The 23,477-nt window shown below is 38.9% G+C and overlaps 1 protein-coding gene across 3 annotated transcripts in view; it reads right to left on the bottom strand.

Moving 5' to 3' along the window:
• Positions 1-23,477, bottom strand: part of Anapc10 (anaphase promoting complex subunit 10) — a 57,674-nt gene that overhangs the window by 14,361 nt on the left and 19,836 nt on the right. For 2 of the 3 annotated variants that reach the window (XM_041663372.1, XM_041663371.1), the window contains exon 4: positions 18,720-18,840. In XM_041663372.1, the coding sequence (XP_041519306.1) occupies positions 18,720-18,840 (121 nt within the window). Of the gene's footprint in view, positions 1-111; positions 215-18,719; positions 18,841-23,477 lie in introns of those variants that run through there. The other variant, XM_041663373.1, reaches the window with a different exon arrangement.

Below are 23,477 nucleotides of genomic sequence, written 5' to 3'. Positions count from 1 at the left end.
TTCACTACATCCAGAAAGCACAAAGTTTTTATATTCCAAGAGGAATTTTCGGCGGGGTGTGTGGTGGGAGGAGAGGTGGTGACAAGCAGACACTGATGGCTGCACAAGAATCCTGCAGACACACTGCAGGCAGCTCTCTAGTTTCCTGGGCTTATGCTGTAGAGGTATTGGCACAATGGGAAGTTCAACACCATAATTGCTTATTTCTCTGTTCCTAGCACAAGAGGTAAAGTCAAAAATTAAGCACAAATATATAAATATAAAATGCTTTAATTATTTTTCAAAGGATGTAAACTTACAACCATTACACAAATAAGGAAGAAGCCTGGGGTGGGGGTGGGGAGGGTGGGTTGAAGCAGTGTTCCAAAGGTTCAGTTTACAAGGACCTCACACAAAGTTTTTTTTTTTTTCATGCCTCTGCAACTCTTACTAGAAACAGTATTATTTGTTGAAAATGCACTAGCTGCCAAGAGCTACGGTCCATCTAAAGCAAAACTCTTAAGATGGAAATAGAGTGCTAATACAAAAAAAGGATAGGATTCTATATACAAATTTCTGTAAAAATCTATTTAAAAACAAGGTGAAATTTTAATTTTGATATATCCTTTTGCCTAAAAATGTGTAAGAAGAGATAAAATTGTAGACCATATACTAGTGTATTGAGGCAATCGGAAGTAATGAAATTTCCACTCTCTAATTAACCTTTTCTGTAAGTTATTGGGAATTCAGCACTGCCGTTGGTTCACATGAGGAACAATGGGAAAATTTTCCGAATGGTTGAACACTAACCCTGACAAGTGTGGAGAGCCAACTACAATACATTATATGGTAGCATAACTTGCCACCCACACTGCTGAGAGAACAGCTTTCAAACACATGCATTGAGCTGGAAAACCACAAAATCCCTTATTACACATTGTCTTTCTTACTCTAGGTGAAATATATCATCAATTCTTTCCATTATAAATCTTTTTATATCACTATTTTTGAAATCCATTTATAATGTGTTGTTTTCTGACAATGGAGAAGGTGTCTGTTTTAAAGGAGAAAATACACTACTTTTCATTCTCCTACAGTGTTACAAATAAAGGCTGACATGACAGGACAAAAATCTATCATTTTAGGGATCCATATTATTTAAGCTTAGCTTCAAGGTAAAACTCCATTTCTTTGCTCCACCACTGGAAAAGAGCTCACTGCAATACTAGCATCAGTAACTCACAGACAAGTGCAGAGCACACGCACACACCTACTCTCTCAGAAATTCAAATACACTATTTCACTACTTTTTTGAGATTCAAGATAGTTAAAACATTTTTGTTTTAACATTTTTGAGCTTCCTGTAATATTTTTGCCTGATTTATTCCTCTCCCAAATGCACCTCATAGCTTTTATATTTCCTTTTCCCAACTTCTGTCCAGCATGACCCATTTCCATGGATAGCCCACTAACTGAATTACAACATTTCAAACGTTAAAGATGTTAATGCTCTTTCTAGGGTTTTCATTTACCTCATTGTTGGCAAAGGTAATTTTATTTTTCAGTATTTCTATAATGATAGGATCAATTAGTTATTCAAACGGGCCTGAAACCTAACAATACATAACATAACAATACCGGCCATCCAAGGAAATTTTACCTTAACAATCTAGAGCTCTATAATTTGCTCCAAGTCAATAATGCATTATTTGACAGAAACTCCAGAAGAGAACCAACCATACGTGCAGTTTCCAACATCCTCATCAAGATTTCTCCCCAAGGGAAGAAAGTGCTACCACTTCTCTGAAACTTTCTATAAAATCAAGTGTCTGCTCTACTTAAAATAGTAACAAAACCTTTAAGTTATCAAGCACTATTTATATCTTAAAGCACAGAAGAGCATGTTTATTGAATGCTTATTATGGGATAAACAATATGAACAAGCACATCAACTATGACTACAAATTTCACAGAGTTAATAAGTGGAAAAATCAAGATTTGAAACCAATTCTACCTAGATCATGTGAAGCATCACTGAGCCTAAAATGTGTAAGATGATCCTTGATTTTCTGCCACTATCATCAGTGCAAAGCTCTAGGGCCATTCCAGAAAAGGGTCATGCTCAATTATTAATGAGGAATACCTGAAGATTAATGAGTAAGTAAGGGTGTTTTGACACTGACATGGTTAAATCAATATCTAACTTATATTAATGGTGAATTAACATTACCACCTTTTATATCCATTCCTTCTCAAGTACACTCATAGATATAAATGTGCACGTGATTGCTGACACATGCTTGCAGCTACATACATGCCTGCGCTCTCCTTTTCCCTCCCTCCCTCCCTCCCTCCCTCCCTCCCTCCCTCTCTCTCTCTCTCTCACACACACACATACACACACACGCACACGCACACGCACACACACAGATACAAACTATCACACATCAGTTTCTAAGGCAAAAAGTACTATTCGTTATTCCAGACCACAAAACACGAAAAGCTTTACTAACGCCCCTGTTGTCAAGACATCAATTTCTTCCCAAGAATGATTTTTCAGAGGTCATAACTGTTCTCTAGGTGTTTGTCTTTGGTTTCATTTTATTAATTTTTAGTTAAAGAGGCATGCCCTGAGTCAGGGAGTGGTAGTGCACACACCTTTAATCCCAGTACTTAGGAGGCAGAGGCAGGCGGATGTCTGTGAGTTCAAAGCCAGCCTGGTCTACAAAGTGAGTTCCAGGACAGCCAGAGCTGTTACACAGAAAACTCCTATCTCTAAAAAGAAGAATAAAATCAAAAAAAAAAAAAAGAGGCATGCCTTGAACACTTGGAAAACTCAGTAACTTTTGGCAGCTTTCCCACCTTTAGGATGCTATGATGACTCACAGCTTCATTCACTGATTAGCAGAAAAGCTTAGGAAAATAAATGTACAATTAGGAAAATCAGAGCTTTTCTGAAACTTTTAGCTTGGTTTACATCTTGACAGTTAAGATGCACATAAATCACTTCTTTTTTAAAAAGAAAAATTCTATTTATATTCTCTATTAATTTATTGCTGTAAATTTTGCATTACCAACTAAAAATAGCACATTCTTCAAGACAAGGAAAAGTTAAGTGCTCAGAAGTAAAACCCAAAGTTATCCATGCTACTAAATCAGCTTTATTTTTAAAATGATGCCAATAGTAATGATTTCTCAAAGTCAACAAGTGACACTTCCAGGCTGCATCCAGTACCAGGAAACCCAACAATCTATTTACTTTCCCTTGATCAGACCTTAATACAGATATAAGACATTTTTATTTAGTGCTGTGCAGTCTCAGGCAGCCAAATGGGTGCAAGGCTAGAGCAGCAGCCAACATTCTGCCCTTTCCAGAGAGAGAAGCTGAAAAGGGCATTTGCATATGACTGAGACCACTGTCACTAGTGGACAGGACATAAGCATCGTGATTAAAGCTGAGTGTCCACTATTGCTCAGTTTATAATGGATGTCTACATAACATATCTCATCTCATCTTTACAGTTATTAAATAGGGTAGGGAATGTGAATCTCAGTTTTTTTAAAAATAAATACTAAAAAATAAAAAGGACAGACCATATTATAAAGTAAGTGATAATACCAAGATTCCGATCCTGATCTGACAGACTCTAAACATCAAGCAGCATGTGGCAAAGACAATCTAGAAACCTGTTCCTTCTCTGGTTTAGGTCTCATCCTTCTGTCCTACTCTGAAAACAATGTTTAAATCCCAGATTGCAAACGATGGAGCAGACTGCCCCTCCCCATTAGCCAAGGTTGAGAACTTGGAGTTCAATGGCAAGTACACTGTGAACAGACCACCTCATTTTAAATGGAGTTCAGTGAGGCATGGTAATTCCATATTCTAATAATCTGGACTTCAATTAACAGAAAACTCTCAAACATGAATTCCAAATTTATCTTAAGCAAGTCCCTCCCAACACAAGACAGCTCTTGATGCAAAAGAAACATTTCAAAGGCAGGAGCACTCCTCAAAATCTCACCGACAAGTCTCAGAGAAACAGTAAAATGATTTTTTAAAAATAATTAATGAGACTAACATTTCCCAACAAGATCTTATCAACTAGCTGAGCATAATTTTTTTTTCTGATCTTACCCTTTTCTGATCTTAAACATGAAGCAGATCCTACCTAAATCCTAAGTCAAAAAGGGAAAGCGGGGGTTGTCTCATTCCTCTATCTGTGCTTACCCTCTAAGATGCCCTCCTTATACTGAACCAAAGTTTCTTATCTTTGATGTAAATCTCATCCTAAGAGGTAAATTAGGAATCTTCTAGGTTCCCCAGAAGTATGCTTAATTCCCTTTATCACTGCCTCTAAGAGCATAAAGTTCAATCAAAAAGTAGGCCCACAGGACAGATGATTTAAGGACTGATCTGCCTTTAGTCCTGTTTTTCACTAAAGCTGAAACAGATGCCCTGAAACATTGCAGGAGGGAAAAATGTATAAAATATTAACTGAATCTAGTAAGTAAGCCAACTATTTATCCACAGTGGAAGCTAGCAAATCTCTCTCTCTCTCTCTCTCTCTCTCTCTCTCTCTCTCTCTCTCTCTCACACACACACACACACACACACACACATTATTTAATAGGTCCAAATTTGTTCCTAGCATTTAAAATAAAATAGAGTGTTATTCCTGGTTCTGACACAGTACAGAGATTCTTCCACTTACAGACTAGATTCCTAAGGCCCATCATTAAACTCACCTAAGCACCTAAGTAAATTTTTAGTATAGAAACAATGGTTATATCATCTCATCTATTGGAGGCTAAGAAAGCTGGCATACTTTCCTTTCTCTCCTACTCCTGTGTGCCTATGAATTAACAATAAAGAGAAATCCTAGATATCCTATAAAATCAAGCTTATGCAGTACTGCAGTCAATACAGAATATTTACAACTGCAGAACATGCACACTATCCAGACAGTTCGTAATTTTAAAATAATAAAAGTATGGGAATTTTAACTCTTGCGGGAATATTCCACAGACTCAAGAGTAAGTCTTAAAGGAACTGTCATCATAGTTATGTCAATACATATTTTGTAGGTAAAATATCTTCAGCAATTCATAAAATAAGAAAACAAAGGTTCAGGATTAAATTCTGAGGTTTGGCAGTTATATAAAATGATAATGCTCAGTGGACGATGAAAACAAACGTATTATGGTTTATAGGGTATACAGAGAAAAATAATTCTTTTTTCTCATAAATTTCAAGGAATATGTCAAAAGCCAAAGTCATGTGTATGATTATTATTAAAAATAATAACACTATATAAACAACATACATTGCCCAGATTCAATATAGGTAAAATGAGAGGCAGATCCAAAACCAGGAGCTTGCTGAATGTTCTACTCTCCCTGGAACTGTATAGAGACATCGTCCAGTTTTAAATAATTGCAAAGTACCTTTATGTTCATTTCAGAGTCATTTCCATAGCCTGGTTAGTTGGGTTAGTTAATTCAGTACAAATTGAAATGCTGTAAGTTAAAGAATATGTTATTTTAATTGCATATTTTTAAAAATCAGGGTGAAGTATTACTACATATGAATATTACTACATGTGAATTTTACTCCATGTGAAATCAAAAAACAACCACAGAGACATTTGCAAATCCCTATGTATTGCTACTCTACTCACAATACAGAAGTAGCCTGGTCTACAGAGCAAGTTCTAGGACAGTCAGGACTGTAACACACAGAAAACTTGTCTCAAAAAAAAAAAGAAAATGCCTCCATCATCACCATCCCTGACTTCAAGCTCTACTATAGAGTTATAGTAATAAAAACAGCTTGGTATTAGCATAAAAACAGTCAGGTGGATCAATGGAAGACCCTAGCACTAATCCACACACCTACGCTGATTTTTGACAAAGAAGTCAAAATTGTACAATGGAAAAAAGAAAGTATCATCAACAAATGGTGCTGGAAAACTGAATATCAACATGTAGAAGAATGCAAAGATCCATATCTATTGCCAAGTGGATCAAAGACCTCAACATAAATCCAGTCACACTGAACCTCATAGAACAGAAAGCGAGAAGAAAGAAAACCTTGAACAAATTGGCATAGGAGACCACTTCCTAAATATAACCCCAGTAGTACAGACACTGAGATCAACAATTAACAAATGGGACTTCCTGAAACTGAGAAGCTTCTCTAAGGTAAAAGATATGGTCAACAAGACAAAATGGGAAAAGATCTTCACCAACCCCACATCTGACAGAAGGCTGATCTCTAAAAAGAACTCAAGAAACTAGACATCAAAATACCAAATTATTCAATTAAAAAAATGGAGTACAGATCTAAACAGAGAACTATCAAAAGAGGAATCTCAAATGGTTAATAAACACTCCAAGAAATTGTTCAACATCCTTAGCTTTCAGGGAAATGAAAATCAAAAGGACTCTGAGATGCCATCTTATACCTGTCAGAATGGCTAAGATCAAAGACACAAGTCACGCTGGATAAGATGTGTTGCAAGGGGAACACTCCTCCATTGCTAGTGGAAGTGCAGACTTGTACAGTCATTTTGGAAATTAATATGGAGGTTTCCCAGAAAATTGGGACTCAAGATGCAGCTATACTACTGATGAGCATATACCCAAGGGATACTCCACCACACCACCAGGACACTTGCTCAACTACATTCATAGCAGCATTATTCATAACTGCCAGAACCTGGAAACAACCTAGATGCCCCTCATGACCCTCAACTGAAGATTACTCTGCTGTTAAAAATAATGACATCATGAAGTTTACAGGCAAATGGACAGTACTAGAAAAAAATCATTTTGAGTGAGGTAACCCAAACCCAGAAAGACAAACATGGTATGTACTCACTCCTAAGTGGATGTCAGATATAAAGCAAAGGATAACCAGGCCACAGTCCACAGTCCTAGAGAAGCTAGGTAACAAGGAGGAAGGGGAAATAGAAAAGATTTCCTGGGTAATGAGAACATGAGGGAATGAGATGATTGAGTTGGGGGAGGAGCAGAGAGAGGGAGAGACAGACAGACAGAGAGAGAGAGAGAGAGAGAGAGAGCAATGAAAAAGATATCTTGATAGAGGGAATCATTATGGGATTAGGGAGAAAACTGGTGCTAGGGAAATTCCCAGGAATCTACAAGGATGACCCCAGCTAAGATTCCTTAGCAATAGTGTCTGGACTGGCCTCCTGTAATCAGATTAGTGACTACCCAAATTGTCATCATAGAACCCCCATCCAGAAACTTGTTAAAAGCAGATGCAGAAATCCACAGCTAAGCTCTGGGTTCAGCTCCTGGAGTCCAGTCAAAGAGAGAGAGGAGGAATTATATGAGCAAGGAAGGTCAAGATCATGCCACAGAGACAACTGACCCAAGCTAGTGGGAGCTCATGGGCTCTGGACTGACAGCTGGGGAGCCTGCATGACACTTAACTAGGGCCTCTGAATGTGAGTGACAGTTGTATGGCTTGGCCTGTGTGAGGGACCCCTGGTAGTGGGACTAGGATTTATCCCTGGTGCATGAAATGGCTTTTTGGAGCCCATTCCACATGGCAGGATACCTTGCTCAGTCTTGATGCAGGGCGGGGAGGGGCTTGGTCTTGCCTCAACTTGATCTGCCAGGCTTTGCTGACTCTCTAAGGAGTAGATAGGAAGGTGGGAAAGGGAGTGAGAGGGTAATGGGAAAAAGGGAGGGAGGAGGGGAGGAGTTGGTATGTAAAATGAATTAAAAAATTTAAAATAATAAAAGAGCAGAATGAGAAAATGCCTCCATAAGATCAGGTTGTAAGTAAGCCTATATACTACATTTCCTTAATTAGTGATCAACGGAGGAAGGCCCAGTACATTGTTAATGATACCATCCCTGGGTAGGTGGTCCTAGGTTCCATAAGAAAGCATGCTAAGCAAGCCAGTGAAGCAAGCAAATAAGTAGCACTCCTCCATGGACTCTGCATCAGCTCCTGCCTCGAAGTTCCTGCCGTCTGAGTTCCTGTCCTGACTTCCTTCAGGGATAAACAGTGATATGGAAGTGTAAGATAAACAAACCCTTTCCTTCACAGCAATAGAACCCTAACTAAGACAGTGAAATAGTCCAGAACTGACAAGAACTGTTTGCCTTCTCTCACATGTGGAACCTACAAGTGTCTTATGAAATTTAATACTTTGTATGCTAATTAAAATTCAAAAGAAATAAATGTAAACATACATATATATAAAACTGGAGAACAGAAAGGTGGATGCCAGAGATTAGAGGTGTAGGGGCTGGCAAGATGCTATTAAAGGATACAAACTTTCAGTCAAATAGGAGGAATCAGTTCAAGAGATCTATTTACATCATGGTAACTATGGACAGTAATACACGGTGTGGGAAGTTCTTCTGTATATGTGTTGCTTTTATTGGTTAATGAATAAAGAGGCTGCTTTTGGCCAATGGCTTAACAGAACATAGCCAGGCTGGAAGAGATACATATAGAGAAAGTAGGCAGAGTCAGTGAGAAGCCATGTAGCCCCACCAGTGATGGGCATGGCTGATCGGAAGTTGTAATTAACCAAACCAACTTAAAATAATATTCAGCTTTAATAAACAGAAGAAAGGAAACTTACCAAACCAGGGTTCCAGCGATTCAGGAGAGCAGGAACACAACAAGAGAGAGCAAGAAACACTCACTGCCTTTTACATACAGCCTTTCATCCCAAGCTTTACTCCAATGTTTTCATTTCTTCGTTTTGAAAACTGAAGATCCAAAGGTCCTCTGCTTACTTAAACCGGTAAACTGAGCTCAGAGAAAAAGAAAGGTGCCTGACTAAACTCCCTTCCTAGGATATTCTGCAAATGCTATGGTGAGAAGGGGTGCAGAGCAGTTGCTGTGGTTCCTTCAACTCACTCACCAGTACTCAGGGCACTGAGATAAGAGAAGCTCATGTTCAAGGGCAGCCTGGACTACAAAGTAAGGTGGAGGTGAGCCTGGGCTATACAGGAAAACACTATCTCTAATAAGGAAAGAAAGGAAGGAAAAGGGAGCCACTTAAGCAGGAAGACAAAGAGTTCCAAAAAATACCTGGACTAGTGAGATCTTGTTTCAATAAAACAAAAAATACAAGTCACCACATTGCTAAGGATAAGAGGGTCATGTAAATAGGACAGCCATGTAGTAAAAGTTTAGTCCTTAGCTTGGCACTATGTAAACTGTAAGAAGTGGGTTCTTGGAACTAGAGATGACTCAGCAGTTCTTCCAAATGGCTATTCTTCCAAAGGACCCATGTTCAGTTCCCAGCACCCATCTGGTGGTTTTACAGCCATTTGTAACTCCAGTACCCCCGGATATGAAGCACTCTTCTGGCCTCCAGGGGCATCAGGGCACACATGTAATGAACATACATACATGAAGGCAAAACACTTGTCTTAGTTTATTGCTGTAAAGTGACACCCTGACCACAGCAACTCTTATAAAGGAAAACACTGAATTGGGGCTGGCTTACGGTTCAGAGGTTTAGTCCATTATTAATATGGTGGGATATGGCAGCATGCAGGCAGACATGGTGCTGGAGAAGGAGCTCAGAGTTCTACATCTAGATCCACAGACAGGAGGAAGAGACTGCTACACTGGGCGTGCTACATCTGAGACCTCAAAGTCCTTGTGCCCCTCCTGTGATGTACTTCCTCCAGCAAAGTCACACCTCCCAATAGTACCTATGAGTCTATGAGGTCATTTTTACTCAAACTTCCACAACCCTCATACACATAAAATAAGTAAAGGCAAAAAAAAAAAAAAAAAAAAACAGGAGGAGGAAGAATCGGTTCTGGGTCAGTGAGATAACTCAGTGGTTAAAAGGACACACTGCTCTTGCAGAAGACCTGAGTTTGGCTCCTAGCATGCACACTGGATGGCTCACTCTAATTCCAGCTCAGGGGACCACTTCAGGCAACTGCACTCAAGTGCACACACCCACACACTCATACCTGAGCACTGTCACATGGCATCTTTTTCTCATTTGCTGCTTTTTTAAAAATTACAGTTACACTCCCTGTATGAGCTAGTATCACTTCTAAGCTGCTACTTACACACTGATGATCCTCAAATCTACCAGAAGAGAAGCCAAAAACTAGCGACTAAAATTAATCTCATCTATTTATCCTCTTCCTACCCTCCCTATACACAATCTTTAACCCTGCACTCAGTTTCTAATAAATGGTAACATTCAACCAGTTGAGAGAATCTAAGAATTCTAGATGCTCATTTCTCCTTACGTAGACCCTACTGATAGTCCTGGTGGCCATCAGCCACAATTCCTTCCACATACCTTTAGATGCACTCCTTCCTCTTGAACTGCTCTAACCTCAACTAAATCCTAATGTCACTAGGATGTCAGCAGCCAGGTCTGTAGCACCATCAAGTCAAAATTATTAGCATTTTCTAATCTAAAATTTAAACTCCAAAGTCTAACTATTTGATTTCTGCCTCCTATATATTTTCATTGAAACACTTTCATAAGTGTCTCTAGACAGAGTAAGGATATTTTTTTTATTTCAGAGTCTTTGTTTTAATTTCTCTTCAATTCTATCAGTTCATCTGTGCTACCCTTCTTCAGGATTATTGCTATTCAGGCAGGCCTTTCAAACAAGGGCACTATTGTTGAATTTTAAAATCTTCCTGAGTGCTGGGACTGCTGGGATTGCTGGGACTGTAGACCACGCCTGCCTCAAACTCAAAGATCAGCCTGTCTCCTCTGCCTTCAGGATTAAAGGCATGTACTACCTACCACCACCCAGCTGCAAGTTGTTTTTTTTTTATTCCAACAAGAGTTTAGAAACAACTTTGAGTGCCTTTAAGATATGTGTAAGAAATTACTTCAGCTGGGCAAGGTGGTGCACACCTTTAATCTTTAATCTCAGCACTAGGGAGGCAGAGGCAGGAGGAGCTCTGTGAGTTCAAGGTCAGCCTGGTCTACAAAATGAGTTCCAGACAGCAGGGCTACACAGAGAAACCCTGTGTGTGTGTGTGGGGGGGGGGGGGGGGGCACAAATCCAAAGCCAAATTGACTTCAGTTCATATTAAGCACAGAAAGTTCCATAACAATATTAAAAGAACTAGAATTAGCAAATTGTTAAGTTTTTGTTTGATTTTTCTAAAATGTTTAAATAATTACATCAACTCTGTTATTTAGATAAAATTTTCTTTACATATTATTTTTCTTTCACAAAGCAAAACACAATTAAGTGAAAATATAACATTAAAATACAAAAGATTTACTAGGAGGTGGTGGCATGCCATCAGTCCCAGCACTCAGGAAGCAGAAGCAGGCGTATCTCTGTGAGTTCAAGATCAGTATAGTCTACAGAAAGAGTTTCAGAGCAGCCACGGCTACATAGGGAAACCCTGTCTCAAAAAACAAAAACAAAACAAAATAAAAAGATTTTAAAATTCAACAATAGTGCCCTTACTTGAAAGTTCTCCCTGAAAAGGGAGATAAACTGATCGAGTTGAAGAGAAATTAAAACAAAGACTCTGAAATTAAAAAAATCCTCACTCTGTCGAGAGAATCTCTTCTATATATGCAGTTTTTGCTATAAAATCTCATCAATAGCTTATACAATTCTCTTAAACATCAACTTATAATGTTTAAAAATAGATACGTGGCATATAAATAAAATCAATTTTGGCAAAAAAAAATCAATTTGGCCCAAGCCAGTTTTTTTAAAAAGATTTATTTATTTGTTATATATACAGCATGTTTGCCTACATGCCAGAACAGAGCATCAGATCTTATTACAGATGGTTGTGAGCCACCATGTGGGAATTGAACTCAGGACTTCCGGAAAAGCAGTCAGTGCTCTTAACTACTGAGCCACCTCTCCAGCCCCCAGGCAGTTTGCCTCCTCAGCTACACTGCACAGTACTACAGATCCTCTGTAGAGTTTTCAGTAGAGATACAAAGATCTAGCCATGGTCCATAACTGAAATGAAGGGAATGATGACAGAAAAAGAATCATTTTAAGATACGTAAGGTAGTCATTCATTTTTCTCACCTTAAACTCTTAAGTTACTACTTTAAATCAGTAAGATTACAAAAAATAAGTATTTAAAATGTTTTAAGTAAGCAGATCCACAATTTCTAGGGGAAAAAAGAACTATTTAAATACCTCACTATATACTAGAGCCGCTCATAGCCAAAAATCCATGGAGAAATACAAAAGGATTTATTTAGACTTTCCATTCAGTTAAACCAGTCTTATAACTTATGAAATGATGGCTCCAAGCTCTCATAAAAGTTCAGTGATTTAATCACTTGTCTTTAGCATCTGAATTCAAGAAGTCTCTCTTTAAATGTAAGTCATGTAGTGGAGAACTGTTTAAAAAAAATATGATCTTACTTCATCTCTCCTTAAGACACAAAATACTATTTGACACTTCTTGAGCATATAAAAGGAAAATAGTAAATGTAAGAAATTACCTAAAAAGATGTATAACTAAAAGTATCATTAACTATAAAGGTGCTAATTAAAAGAACATCCAGAACTTGTGATTCTTTAGTGAGAATTAAACGAAGCATTATTCTATTCATTAAGTTATTCTGGAAAATAGACCGTCACCTGGCACTCCTTAGGATTGCTGGTCTCATGAGGCCGTATCGTCACCAAATAGAAAGATACAATAGAAAACTAAGATACTGCCTGTAAAACTCCCTTTTCTAAACCAGTAATACCGCAAATTTAAACAACAGAAGCAAAGACTTGATATTAAAGTATACCAAGGTCCAAATATCATTTAAAGTTTCTCGTATTAACCTCTCAAACCCTTATTTTGTATTGTCAAACTCACTACAGAATAGAAGAGATCCTCATAAACACAGATCTTGTATGAGAATGTACACTTCCCAAAATTCATCAGAGTTTTTTTTTTTAATACGAATATATTCTAGGAAAAACTACAACTACAGCTAGTTGAAGCTTTGAGCTGATGACTACCAGCAAACTAGAAAATAAATGCCAACAGTGACATCTAGTGGGCATTTCTGACAGCATGCGCCAGACCAGACTATTTCTAGTGCTACAGTCACACAGCTCACACTAGGACAACTTTTACCTGTAATCCCAAATAAGGAAAGATTGTCCTCCCAAAAAATCTTCTCAGTATGAGCAATCCATTTTGATAAACATGAACTATGTAACAAATCATACAATTAAGCCTCAAGTCCTCATAACACGAGGTACTGATTAAGTGTACTGGATATATGGCTAAAAGGCTATCAACTGGTCAAATGGGATCTGACTTTTAAAAAAAATCAAGATATTTTGAATTAAGAAACATTAAAGCAAAGCCAACTGATGGTGGCACATGCCTTTAATCCTGGGTGTTGGGAAGAGAAGGCAGGTGAATCTCTGAGTTTGAGGCCAGCCTGATCCAAAAAATGAGTTCCCGGACAGCCAGAGCCTCACAGAGAAACCCTGTCCCGGGGGGGGGGGGGGGGGGGGGGGGGGGGGATTAAATAAATAAAAGGAAACCAGCTGATCTATTTTGTGAATTTATTCAAGAACAAGAAGTGCATAATGATGTCAGAAAACATTTCAAACTAAAAAAGTATATTATTTATAAAATTCTTTCAAAAACAAATTATTTTTCAAGGAAAATTCTTTAAAAGTAAAATAACCTAAGTGTGCTAGCACACACCTGTAATCTCAGCACAGGGTGGGAGGATGTTAGTTCAAGGCTAGCCTCAGCATCATGGGAAGTTCCTGCTTAAAAAGAAAAGGAAAGTAACAGTATACATATACAGGAGACCAGGTAGCTGTCTTAAAAAACAAACAAGCCCTGACATCAGCAAGACGGCAAAATGGAACTTGGCAATATCTGACAATTAGACCAACTTTCTACACCTGTACACAAAAACACCTCTGTAAAAAGCTAATAAGAAAGTCAGAGAAGACTACCGAACCTGTTTGAGGGTGGGGGTCTATCCGGCAGGACAGGAAGAGCAATTCTGTATCTCTCGTGTTGCTCTTCCTACAGTCTCACAGTGCAGTGAGATGTCCTCTGCCTGAACTCTGCTTCAGACCCCAATGTGGAGTCCAATCCAGGAAGGGCCAGCATAAAGCAAGACACCACAGTGCCTAACTACACCGGTACCCATGGATGCTCAAGGGTGCATTGTATACGGAGAGATCTAGGATCAGCTCTGCCTGGCATACTCTGGATACGGGCCTACCCCATCACCATTCTAGTCCCCAAAGACTTAGGCCCTAGGTATAATGCAGGGCCAAAACACCCCTGGCATCCTTGAACTCTGTACTGTCCCAAAAACAAACTGCATCCCATGGCCCAAGGCCCACCATCACACTATCCTTCCCCAAGTCCTATTCATTAGGCTAGCACCTGCTGTGGGTTAGCATCCACAGGCAGAGGATGTCTCTCATTCCAGGCTAAATAGGTAGACTAGGTAGACTCCAACGCTGGTCTGGCTGCCACAAGTCCATGCTACAAGGACTATGGGCGGTTTTGATTTTTAGGGGTCTTGTTTTGGGCTCTGTTTGTTTGTTTGGTTTTGGTTTTTTGTTGTTGTTGTTGTTGTTTCAGACTAGCACTTGAAACAACAGACCACAAGCAAAACCCTGCAGATTTAGCCTGCAAGTCTATACCTACAAACCAATCCTACAAAGAATCCTTTAAACTCAGGCTCTAGTGACCCTAAGTCAATCATACCTAGGATCCAAGTCTATCCCAAAAGACCCTGATACCAGTTAGCATCCAAAAATTAAGGTTCTATAAGTATTACTATAAATCCAGGTTTTAGACATGACCCTCTGGACTTAGGAATCAGGTCTAACTCAGTGCTCTAACAGTGGGAAGACTCCTATGGACTTTGGTTCCAGGTCTATTCCAAAGTGCAACAAGTCCTTCCCAGCATATGGTAGGCTCCAACGGGCCCGTGCATCAGATCTATCTCAGCACATAAGCCCTTACACACTCAGGAGCAAGACTACCACAAAGCTATGTCAGCCCCTGCAGACACAGACTTCTAGCTGTTCTTCATTAAAAAACAAGCTTTATTTCTGTTAAGACACCAGACGTACACACCAGCTCATCTACTGGAAGCAGGCCAGACTATCAGAGGACTGAGGACTCCAATGGCACACACTCATGGATCACATCGGCTGTCCTGCCCAAGATCTCCAGATGGGCTGGCTGGTGGTGGGCCTTCCCAGACAGTCTTCATAGACTGGGATAATTTCCTTCTCCTTCAAGTACACAGACAGTAAGATCACGGCATAAGAATCAAGAACAATCCATGAAATACTACCCAACCAAAGCAACAAAATAAAGCACCACTGACGATAACAGGGGAAATGGAGTGCCCTAAAGCTGCCTGAGATTCAAACTAGCTGCTTTAAGAAAACGCAAGAAGATTTAAAAATAGAAATAATTCAAAAAAATTAGTACAATAAAAACTCAAAATCGGAAATGTAAGAAGTGGATGTTGTTTATTTAACCAAACAAATTCTAGAGCTGAAAAATATAATAAAAAATTTAATGCACAAGAGCAGAAATAATCTAAAGAACCTATGAAACTAATCCATAAGAGGAAACCATGAGGAGTCCTGATGAAAGCTTGCAAAACTTATGACCTAAAAAAATAACCAGTAGGGCTGGAGAGATGGCTCAGTTGTTAAGAGCATTGCGTGCTCTACCAAAGGTCCTGAGTTCAATTCCCAGCAACCACATGGTGGCTCACAACCATCTGTAATGAGGTCTGGTGCCCTCTTCTGGCCTTCAGGCATACACGCAGAAAGAATATTGTATACATAATAAATAAATAAATAAATAAATATTTAAAAAAAAATAACCAGTAGAAAGACAAGCAGCTCATTTAAATAACCAACAGCGGATTGGAGAGAAGGCTCAGCAGCTGAAAGCACTTGCTGTTTTTCCCAAAGGACCTGAGTTTGGATCCAGCACCCAAGTTCAGTGGCTCACAATCCCCTCTAACTCCAATTCCAGGGGACCTTCTAGCCTCTTCTAGCCTCCAAAAGCTCCCAGAACATGAGTGCATACACTAACACAAATATACACACATACACATATAAAAGAATTCACATTAAAAGCATATAAATTTAAAAACTTAATATGTAAGAGCAAAAATCCTTCCCAAATCTGGGGAAAGACAAAAATCTAGAACCACAAAGGTCAAATATCTCTAAGCAGATTCAGTCCAAACAAGGTGACACTAAGCTCTGGCTGGGAAGGGCTTTTCAGTGATATAGCTCCTTCTGAACGCCATGCTCTGGATGTAATCCCCACACTCACTGGGGAACTAAACTGGACTTGGATGGAATGGCTTCCTCAAAGCATTCTCACTGTGCTACTGTGTGAGTTAGTTTTAGGCCAGCTTGACACAAGCTACAGTCTTCTGAGAGGAGGGACCTCAACTGAGAAAATGCCTCCATAAAGCAGGGCTGTAGGCAAGCCTATAGGACATTTTCCTAATTAGCAATTGATGGGGGAAGGCCCAGGCCATAGCAGGTGGTGCTGTCCCTGGGCTGGTGGTCCTGGGTTCTATAAGAAAGCAGGCAGACTATCCGGACTAGCTGAACATAGTGCACAATGAGGAATACTGAGAACTCAAGAACAATTGCAGTGGGTTTTTGATCCTACTGCACGTACTGGCTTTGTGGGAGCCTAGGCAGTTTGGATGCTCACCTTACTAGACCTGGATAGAGGTGGGCAGTCCTTGGGCTTCCCACAGGTCAGGGAACCCTGATTGCTCTTCGAGCAGATGAGGGAGGGGGACTTGATCGGGGGGAGGGGGGGGGAAATGGGAAGCGGTTGTGGGGACGAGGCAGAAATCCTTAATAAATAAATAAATTTAAAAAAAAAAAAAAGAAAGCAGGCAGAGCAAGTCATGGGAACAAGCCAGTAAGCAGCTCCCTTCCACGGTCTCTGCATCGGCTCCTGAGCTGCATGAGTTCCTTCCCTCACTGCTTTTAATGATGAACTGTTATATACAACTGTGAACAAAATGAGCCCTTTACTCCCCTAAGTTGCTCTGGTTATGGTGTTTCATCACAATAACTAACCTCTAACTAAGTGCCCTGTCTGGCAGGAACGGACATTTGTTTCTCTTGTGTTCCCCAAGAAAACATATGATTCTATGTAACAAGGCATACATTTGTTGAAGCAGCCAAATAAAATTTTGCAAATACAAGTTGTTATTAATTACAATAAACAGCCATTACAAATATAAAATCTTTTATATAAAATTTGTAATCACAAATCTTTATGCAAATGATGAAAACTAAGATCAACAAATACCACTGGGAAAGTTACCTAAGCACAAAATTAGAAAAGAAAGAAGGTGCTAAGGACCTAATGTGATCAGAGGGCAATGAACAACTGACAGCAGCAAGTTCTGGCCTATCAGTCATCACTGTGAATACAGAGACTAAATCCTTCAGCCAAACACTGATCAGCTCATGGAGTAGTCAGGCAACTGAGTGCATGCTGCTTACATTGTTACTAACCTCATCCCTAGGGACATACACAGACTCAAAGTAAAGGGACAGAAAAAGACATTCCATGAAAGTAGACTCCCAAGAGAAAAATGTTCCACAATTTAAAGGAGCAGAGGCTACATAGACATATACATTTGTTAAACCACCAAATAATCTACTTAAGATTTGCATAAATTGTATGTTTCCCTTAAAAATGAATATTAATCAAATACTGATAACTCTTACTAATATATCATGCTCACATATTTGAAATAAATAAAGATGTTATAGTAAACATGGAATTCACCTCTAGCTGGTCTCTATCCTTTGATAACTAATTCAGTGGGAGCAGGTTAGGGACCTGGTTAAGGGACCACTAGAGGCAGGTGAGTTCCCTATTAGATAATGTGTATTTCTTCCCTAGTGCAACCCCTAGGAGCTGATGTTTGTCTGAATCTGCCCACAATTCCTACTACCTTTTCTTCCCCGCTGCCTTTTTCTTTCAGACACTGGCTAGAGCCTAAGTATTCACACACACACACACACACACACACACACACACACCGTACTCTGAAGCCCCTCCCTGCCACACAACCCTGCTACACTGTGGCTTAGCAACATGTCAGCTTATCTCAAGCAGCATGGCTTTTTCCCCCTTCTCTTCTCCATTTTCCTCCTCTGGCAACTGTTAAATTTAAACTGTTTGCCTGCCCTTGAATTTTTCTTTTAAACTATAATAAATTGTCCATGTGCTTCCATGAGTTCATTCTTAATCTTTTTCCTTTTATTAATGAGATTAAGAACTGCAAAAGGAGGCCCTGATTTCCCAAGTCTCATAAGGTTGCACCACCAGGACTTGTCAAGATGTCTGGTAACACTTGCTTTCTGCCTTTTAATTCTTTAGTCAGCAGAGAAAGTGAACATGTTCCTGTATCCTAGGTGGCATCAGGAACCTGTAACTTATTTTGATGAATTAAAAAATAATTTTAATAAAGCAAATATAGTGAAATATTAACATATTCCAAAGGTGAAGGGATTACTGTACAATTCTTTCAGCTTTTCTTATGCCTGAAAATTCCATAATTAAAGCATTAGAAAAAAAGATGAGAATTCAAAAAACACAAATATTATATGCATAGTTTTCAATATAATTTTCTTGTTTTATGACTATCATATATAGAATGAGTTAAAGAAACACACATTAAAAAAAACAACAAAACTAAACAACATACCCGAATTTCTTGAAGGTTGTGAAAATGATTTCCTACTCTGACTGAGATTTTGCTTGGAGTGTAGCTTTCATCAGATTTATAGTCTGCATAAATACACAATGTCTTCACTGTTGTTTTTCTTCTAAAAGCAGTAAAATAAAAGTACACGGTTTATCACATCAAAAGGAAACAGTAAAATAAAAGCATGCCCTCTTCTGAGGTTAAATCAACAATCTCCTGTGGTTTCCCTTCAGCTTGCAGGTGGAAACATGTAAAAACGTAAGTACATATGTAGTATTTTACATATTCAAACACACCACATCGAGAACATGGTCAAGAACTAATGTATGTAAAGAAGCAGTTATGCCAAAGTAGGTGCTTTAGCATGCAAATGAGTATTAATGACGCCCATCCTTTTTATTTAGACATTATACAAGGAAAGGGTTAAAGCAAGCCTGGATTTCTTTTACTAATTAATTAATTAATTAATTCTTTATACTGATATTAAAAACACTTAGCTAAGTAAAAAAAATCAGGCTCAACAAATAAATACTTTAAAAAATAAAAAGCGCCTGGTGGTGGTGGCGCACGCCTTTAATCCCAGCACTCAGGAGGCAGAGGTGGCAGATCTTTGAGTTCAAGGCCATCCTGGTCTAGAAGAGAACAGGCTCCAAAGCCACAGAGAAACCCTGTCTCGAAAAAAATAAAATAAAATAAAAAGCATACCCTGCCACTTAAATGTACAAAATAAAATTCTATTCCATTTCAAAATATACATACATACCATTTGGGAATAAGCAAAAACTACATTATAGAAAATTAACCTCAGGGAATGAAAAAGACTAAGAAATATGAAAAATATTCAATTTCTAAAAACCAAAGAAAGAAATTTAAACAAGGAGATAATTGTTTACCATATATTAGTAAGTATCCAAATGAATGATAATATCCAAATTTCCTTACAAAAAGAATATTGAGCCAATAAATAACATTTGTGGGTCACTAATCCAATTTCTAAGTGAACTAAAAATTCATTGCTTTCCGATTATTTTAGATTTGTGTGCTGATAAAGGACAGAAAGCTAAAGAGGGGCCACGGGTGTGTGGAGCTGGAAGGATGTCTAAGGTGAGGATGGTGTGGAGGTGTGAATAAGAATGGCCGCATAGGCTCATAGATTTGAAGGCTTAGTCATCAAGAAGCGGCACTACTTAAGAAGGGTTAGTAAGCACGGCCTTGTTGGAGTAGGTGAAGCTTTGCTGGAGGAAGAAAGTCACTGGGGTGGGCTTTTCAGGCCCAAGGACTCTCTCTTCCAGTTGCCTATAAAACCAGATGTGGAAACTCTCAGCTACTTCTCCAGCACCATGTCTGCCTGCAGACCACAATACTTCCCACTATGATGAGAATGAACTAAACCTCTGAAAGTATAAGCAAACTCCAATTAAATGTTTTCTTTTGTAACAGCTGTCTTGGTCATAGTGCCTCTTACAGCAATATAACACTGATTAAGACAGGGGATAACAGATCATATATTACTGGAAAAAAAGTAGGCAGGAGGAATATAAGGGATAGAAAGGTTTAAGTAGGGATGGGGTTTAAGAGGATAGGAGGACTAACCAAAACAAAGAATTATTTAAAAGGCCACATGAAAATCTACTATTTCATAAACTAAATATATAATGAAAAGTGAAAGAGTTGAAAGGGAGATAACCTAAACAAGTAACCAATGCTCCCAGAAGCCATGATTCCCAGGCTCTGGAGTGGAATACCACCACAGCAGCTGTTAGCTGGGGAAGTCAACGAGTCCCTGAAAACAATACAAGCTACTGCTATCATTCTGTGGCCCACCAGAACTAGACAGGACCCTGCTGTTGAAGGCACAACACGTTTTGGTTGGCAGATATAGAAAAATCAAGCTGGAACAGAGCTGGACGCTTCCTCTCTTCCATAGAGGTAGAAAGTGCGCTGCAGGCTGCTGGGAGAGAAGTCATTAAACCGTTTATTAAATACATTTGACTTACAATGTTTTCGATTTTTAATGGGCTTACTTGAACATAATCTCAACAACAATTGAAAAGCACCTATATTTTAAAATAATCATGCAGATGTATTGCTGCAATAAGGGAAAGGGGAGATTATAAAACAGTATTACAAAAGAATCATATTTGGGAATAATTGTTTAAATTCATTAATCTATATTTGTGCAAAGAAAAGACCACAGATAAAACTGCAAATTTTGCAAATTTGTCTATTTTGGGTGGGTAAAAACTACTGAAGATTTTAATTTTCTTCCTTACAACTTCTGTATTTTCTGAATAATTTTTCAGGATGAACATATGTCATTTGGTCATCAGGGAGAAAAATGGGTAATTCCTAACACTGACCCTCCAAAAACATTTATAAATCTACTAAAAAGGGCTTTACAAGTTTAGTGTAAAGTAGCACTGCTGGGTAACACTGAGACCCTTGAGCAAAAGTAACCTGTGTCAAAAGTCAGCCTATGAAACAGCAGCATCTAGAGCTCTTCTCTGGGAAACCAAATTTGCATAGCTTAACTATTCATTAGAAAAAAGGGCAAAGATAAAGATTTTTCTTAAGAAAATGCATAAATCCTAGTTACTCTGAAAGTGTTGACAGGAGATATTATGATGTTTCTTAAGAGACCAGAAGTACCAAACTGACATCTTAGCAAGGACAGACACATCAAAGGGAAGCAAAGGATGCAGAGAAATTTTGAAAGGCTATTTGATGAGCCATAAGCAGGAAGTAAAGGTCTCCCTAAGAGATTAAAAAAGAAATTAAAAAGAAAAAACAAAAGTAGAGGTAAAGGATCAAACTTTTTACATAAAAGTATTACTTCTAAGTTACAAAATTTGGGATAACTTCAACACCAAAACCTACATGAAAACCAGGGTGATTTTAGAAAGGCAAAGAATGGTAATATTAATGAACACTTAAAACAACAGCAACACATAGCAAGATAACACTATGTGGCTGACCTAGAACTAATGCTTCATTTGTATTCTCTCAATTTACTGCTTCTCTGATTAAAGAAATAACACTATGTAGATGATCGCAATAAAGTAGTCCCGCTTTGTGGAAGGAGTTCCCTCAGCAATACTAGGGTAAATGACATAAGTAAAAAACATTCATAAGGCGGAGCAGTGGTGTCGCTTGCCTTTAATCCCAATGCTCTGGAGGCAGAGGCAGGTGGATCTCTGAGTTCGAGGCCAGCCTAGTCTACAAAGACAACCGTGCTATCTCTGGAGTAACAGCACCCTCAGGAAGATGGCATGCCAGTCCTAGTGTTGGAGAGAGGTGGGGTGAGCAGCCCTTCATTCTACTCACTGTCGCGGCACTGAACACCTGCTGTGCCACGTCCAGACATGTGCTCTCTTCCTTCCTCCAATCACTTCTGATTTAATTTTAATTAACTGTATGTAGTTTGCTCAACACCCATTGACTGTTATCAGTTTATAGTGATGAACTGATATTTATAGTTACTTACATTTGAGCTAAATCATACTTCTTTTCTTGAAGCTTATTAATCTCCAAAAATGACAGCTACACATATTTTTCTTGGTTTTTCGAGACACGGTTTCCCAGAAGCTTTGGTGCCTGCCCTGGAACTAGCTCTTGTAGACCAGGCTGGCCTCAAACTCACAGAGATCCGCCTGCCTCTGCCTCCGGAGTGCTGGGATTAAAGGCGTGCGCCCTAGCACCTGGTGAGGACAGGTGTAATTTATGCTAAACACACAGTTGTATTACATCTGCAGAAGAAACTGCTACTGTGGCTGGAGCTAAAACTACTACTCTACAAGGCACAGCAAAGTCTTTTTTAAACTACTAAATTCTGCCTCATACTGATTCAAAAAGCAGTAATACTACAGAAAAACCATGTTGTTTCTGAAATAACAACACATACAGGAAGATAAAATGTACAGACTACATCACAGGGAAGATGCTGGACACTCAGATCATCACTCTAACTATGGTGCAATGAGTGAACACCTACTGCACACCAAGTACCTTGTTAATCTCCTAGGAAACACCGGTAGAAGGGAAAGAGAGAAATGCTTCCCTGTTTCTGACTGACATAAATATCATTCCTGACTTCCCTCTTTCCTCCGACCTATTAAAACACTTTCTCCTAAGCAATAGCTTTGGGCAAGAAGCATTTCCTTTGTTCCTTCAGTCCATACAATTAAAACCAAGCCTATCTGGTTAGCTACAAATGGATGAGTAAGTCTTTAATTCCAGGGTTCGATGTTACTGAATACACATAACTGAAGGTGTGGTGCAGTTATTGTGGTAATGAGCTTCTAGCAAGTGATACTTTGTTCTGCACCTGCTGACTCCTAAATAATCTCTCATCTGGTTAAGAATCCAAAACTTGCCATGAAGTTTAGTCCCAGCACTCAGGAGGCAGAGGCAGGCAGATCTCTGAGTTTGAAGCCAGCCTGGTCTACAGTTAGGACTGCATAAAGAAAATGTCTTGAAAAACAGAAAAACAAACAAAACAAAACCTAGCAGTATCACCACACTAATGACAAAAGAACTATGAATGGGGGCAGCAGAAGAAATCTGCATGGAACCCATTTGAGCAGGCAGGTAGGAGATACAAGTCCACAAAGACATAGGTAAAGGATAACTGTTGGGAGAGCAATGGCAGGAGAACAGCAAGTCAAATGCTCTTAGGCAATGAGAGCCAGGCAAGGTTAAAATTCTCAAAAACCGAAAGAAAAGTTCTCTTCAAATATTCAGATTTATGAGACCCTAGAG

The sequence above is a fragment of the Microtus oregoni genome, unplaced genomic scaffold (assembly GCF_018167655.1).
Source record: "Microtus oregoni isolate MIOR12 unplaced genomic scaffold, Mior012 000014F_ref0000157, whole genome shotgun sequence".
In the NCBI taxonomy this organism is placed as follows: Eukaryota; Metazoa; Chordata; class Mammalia; order Rodentia; family Cricetidae; genus Microtus; species Microtus oregoni.
This window is presented reverse-complemented; position numbering and strand designations above follow the sequence as displayed.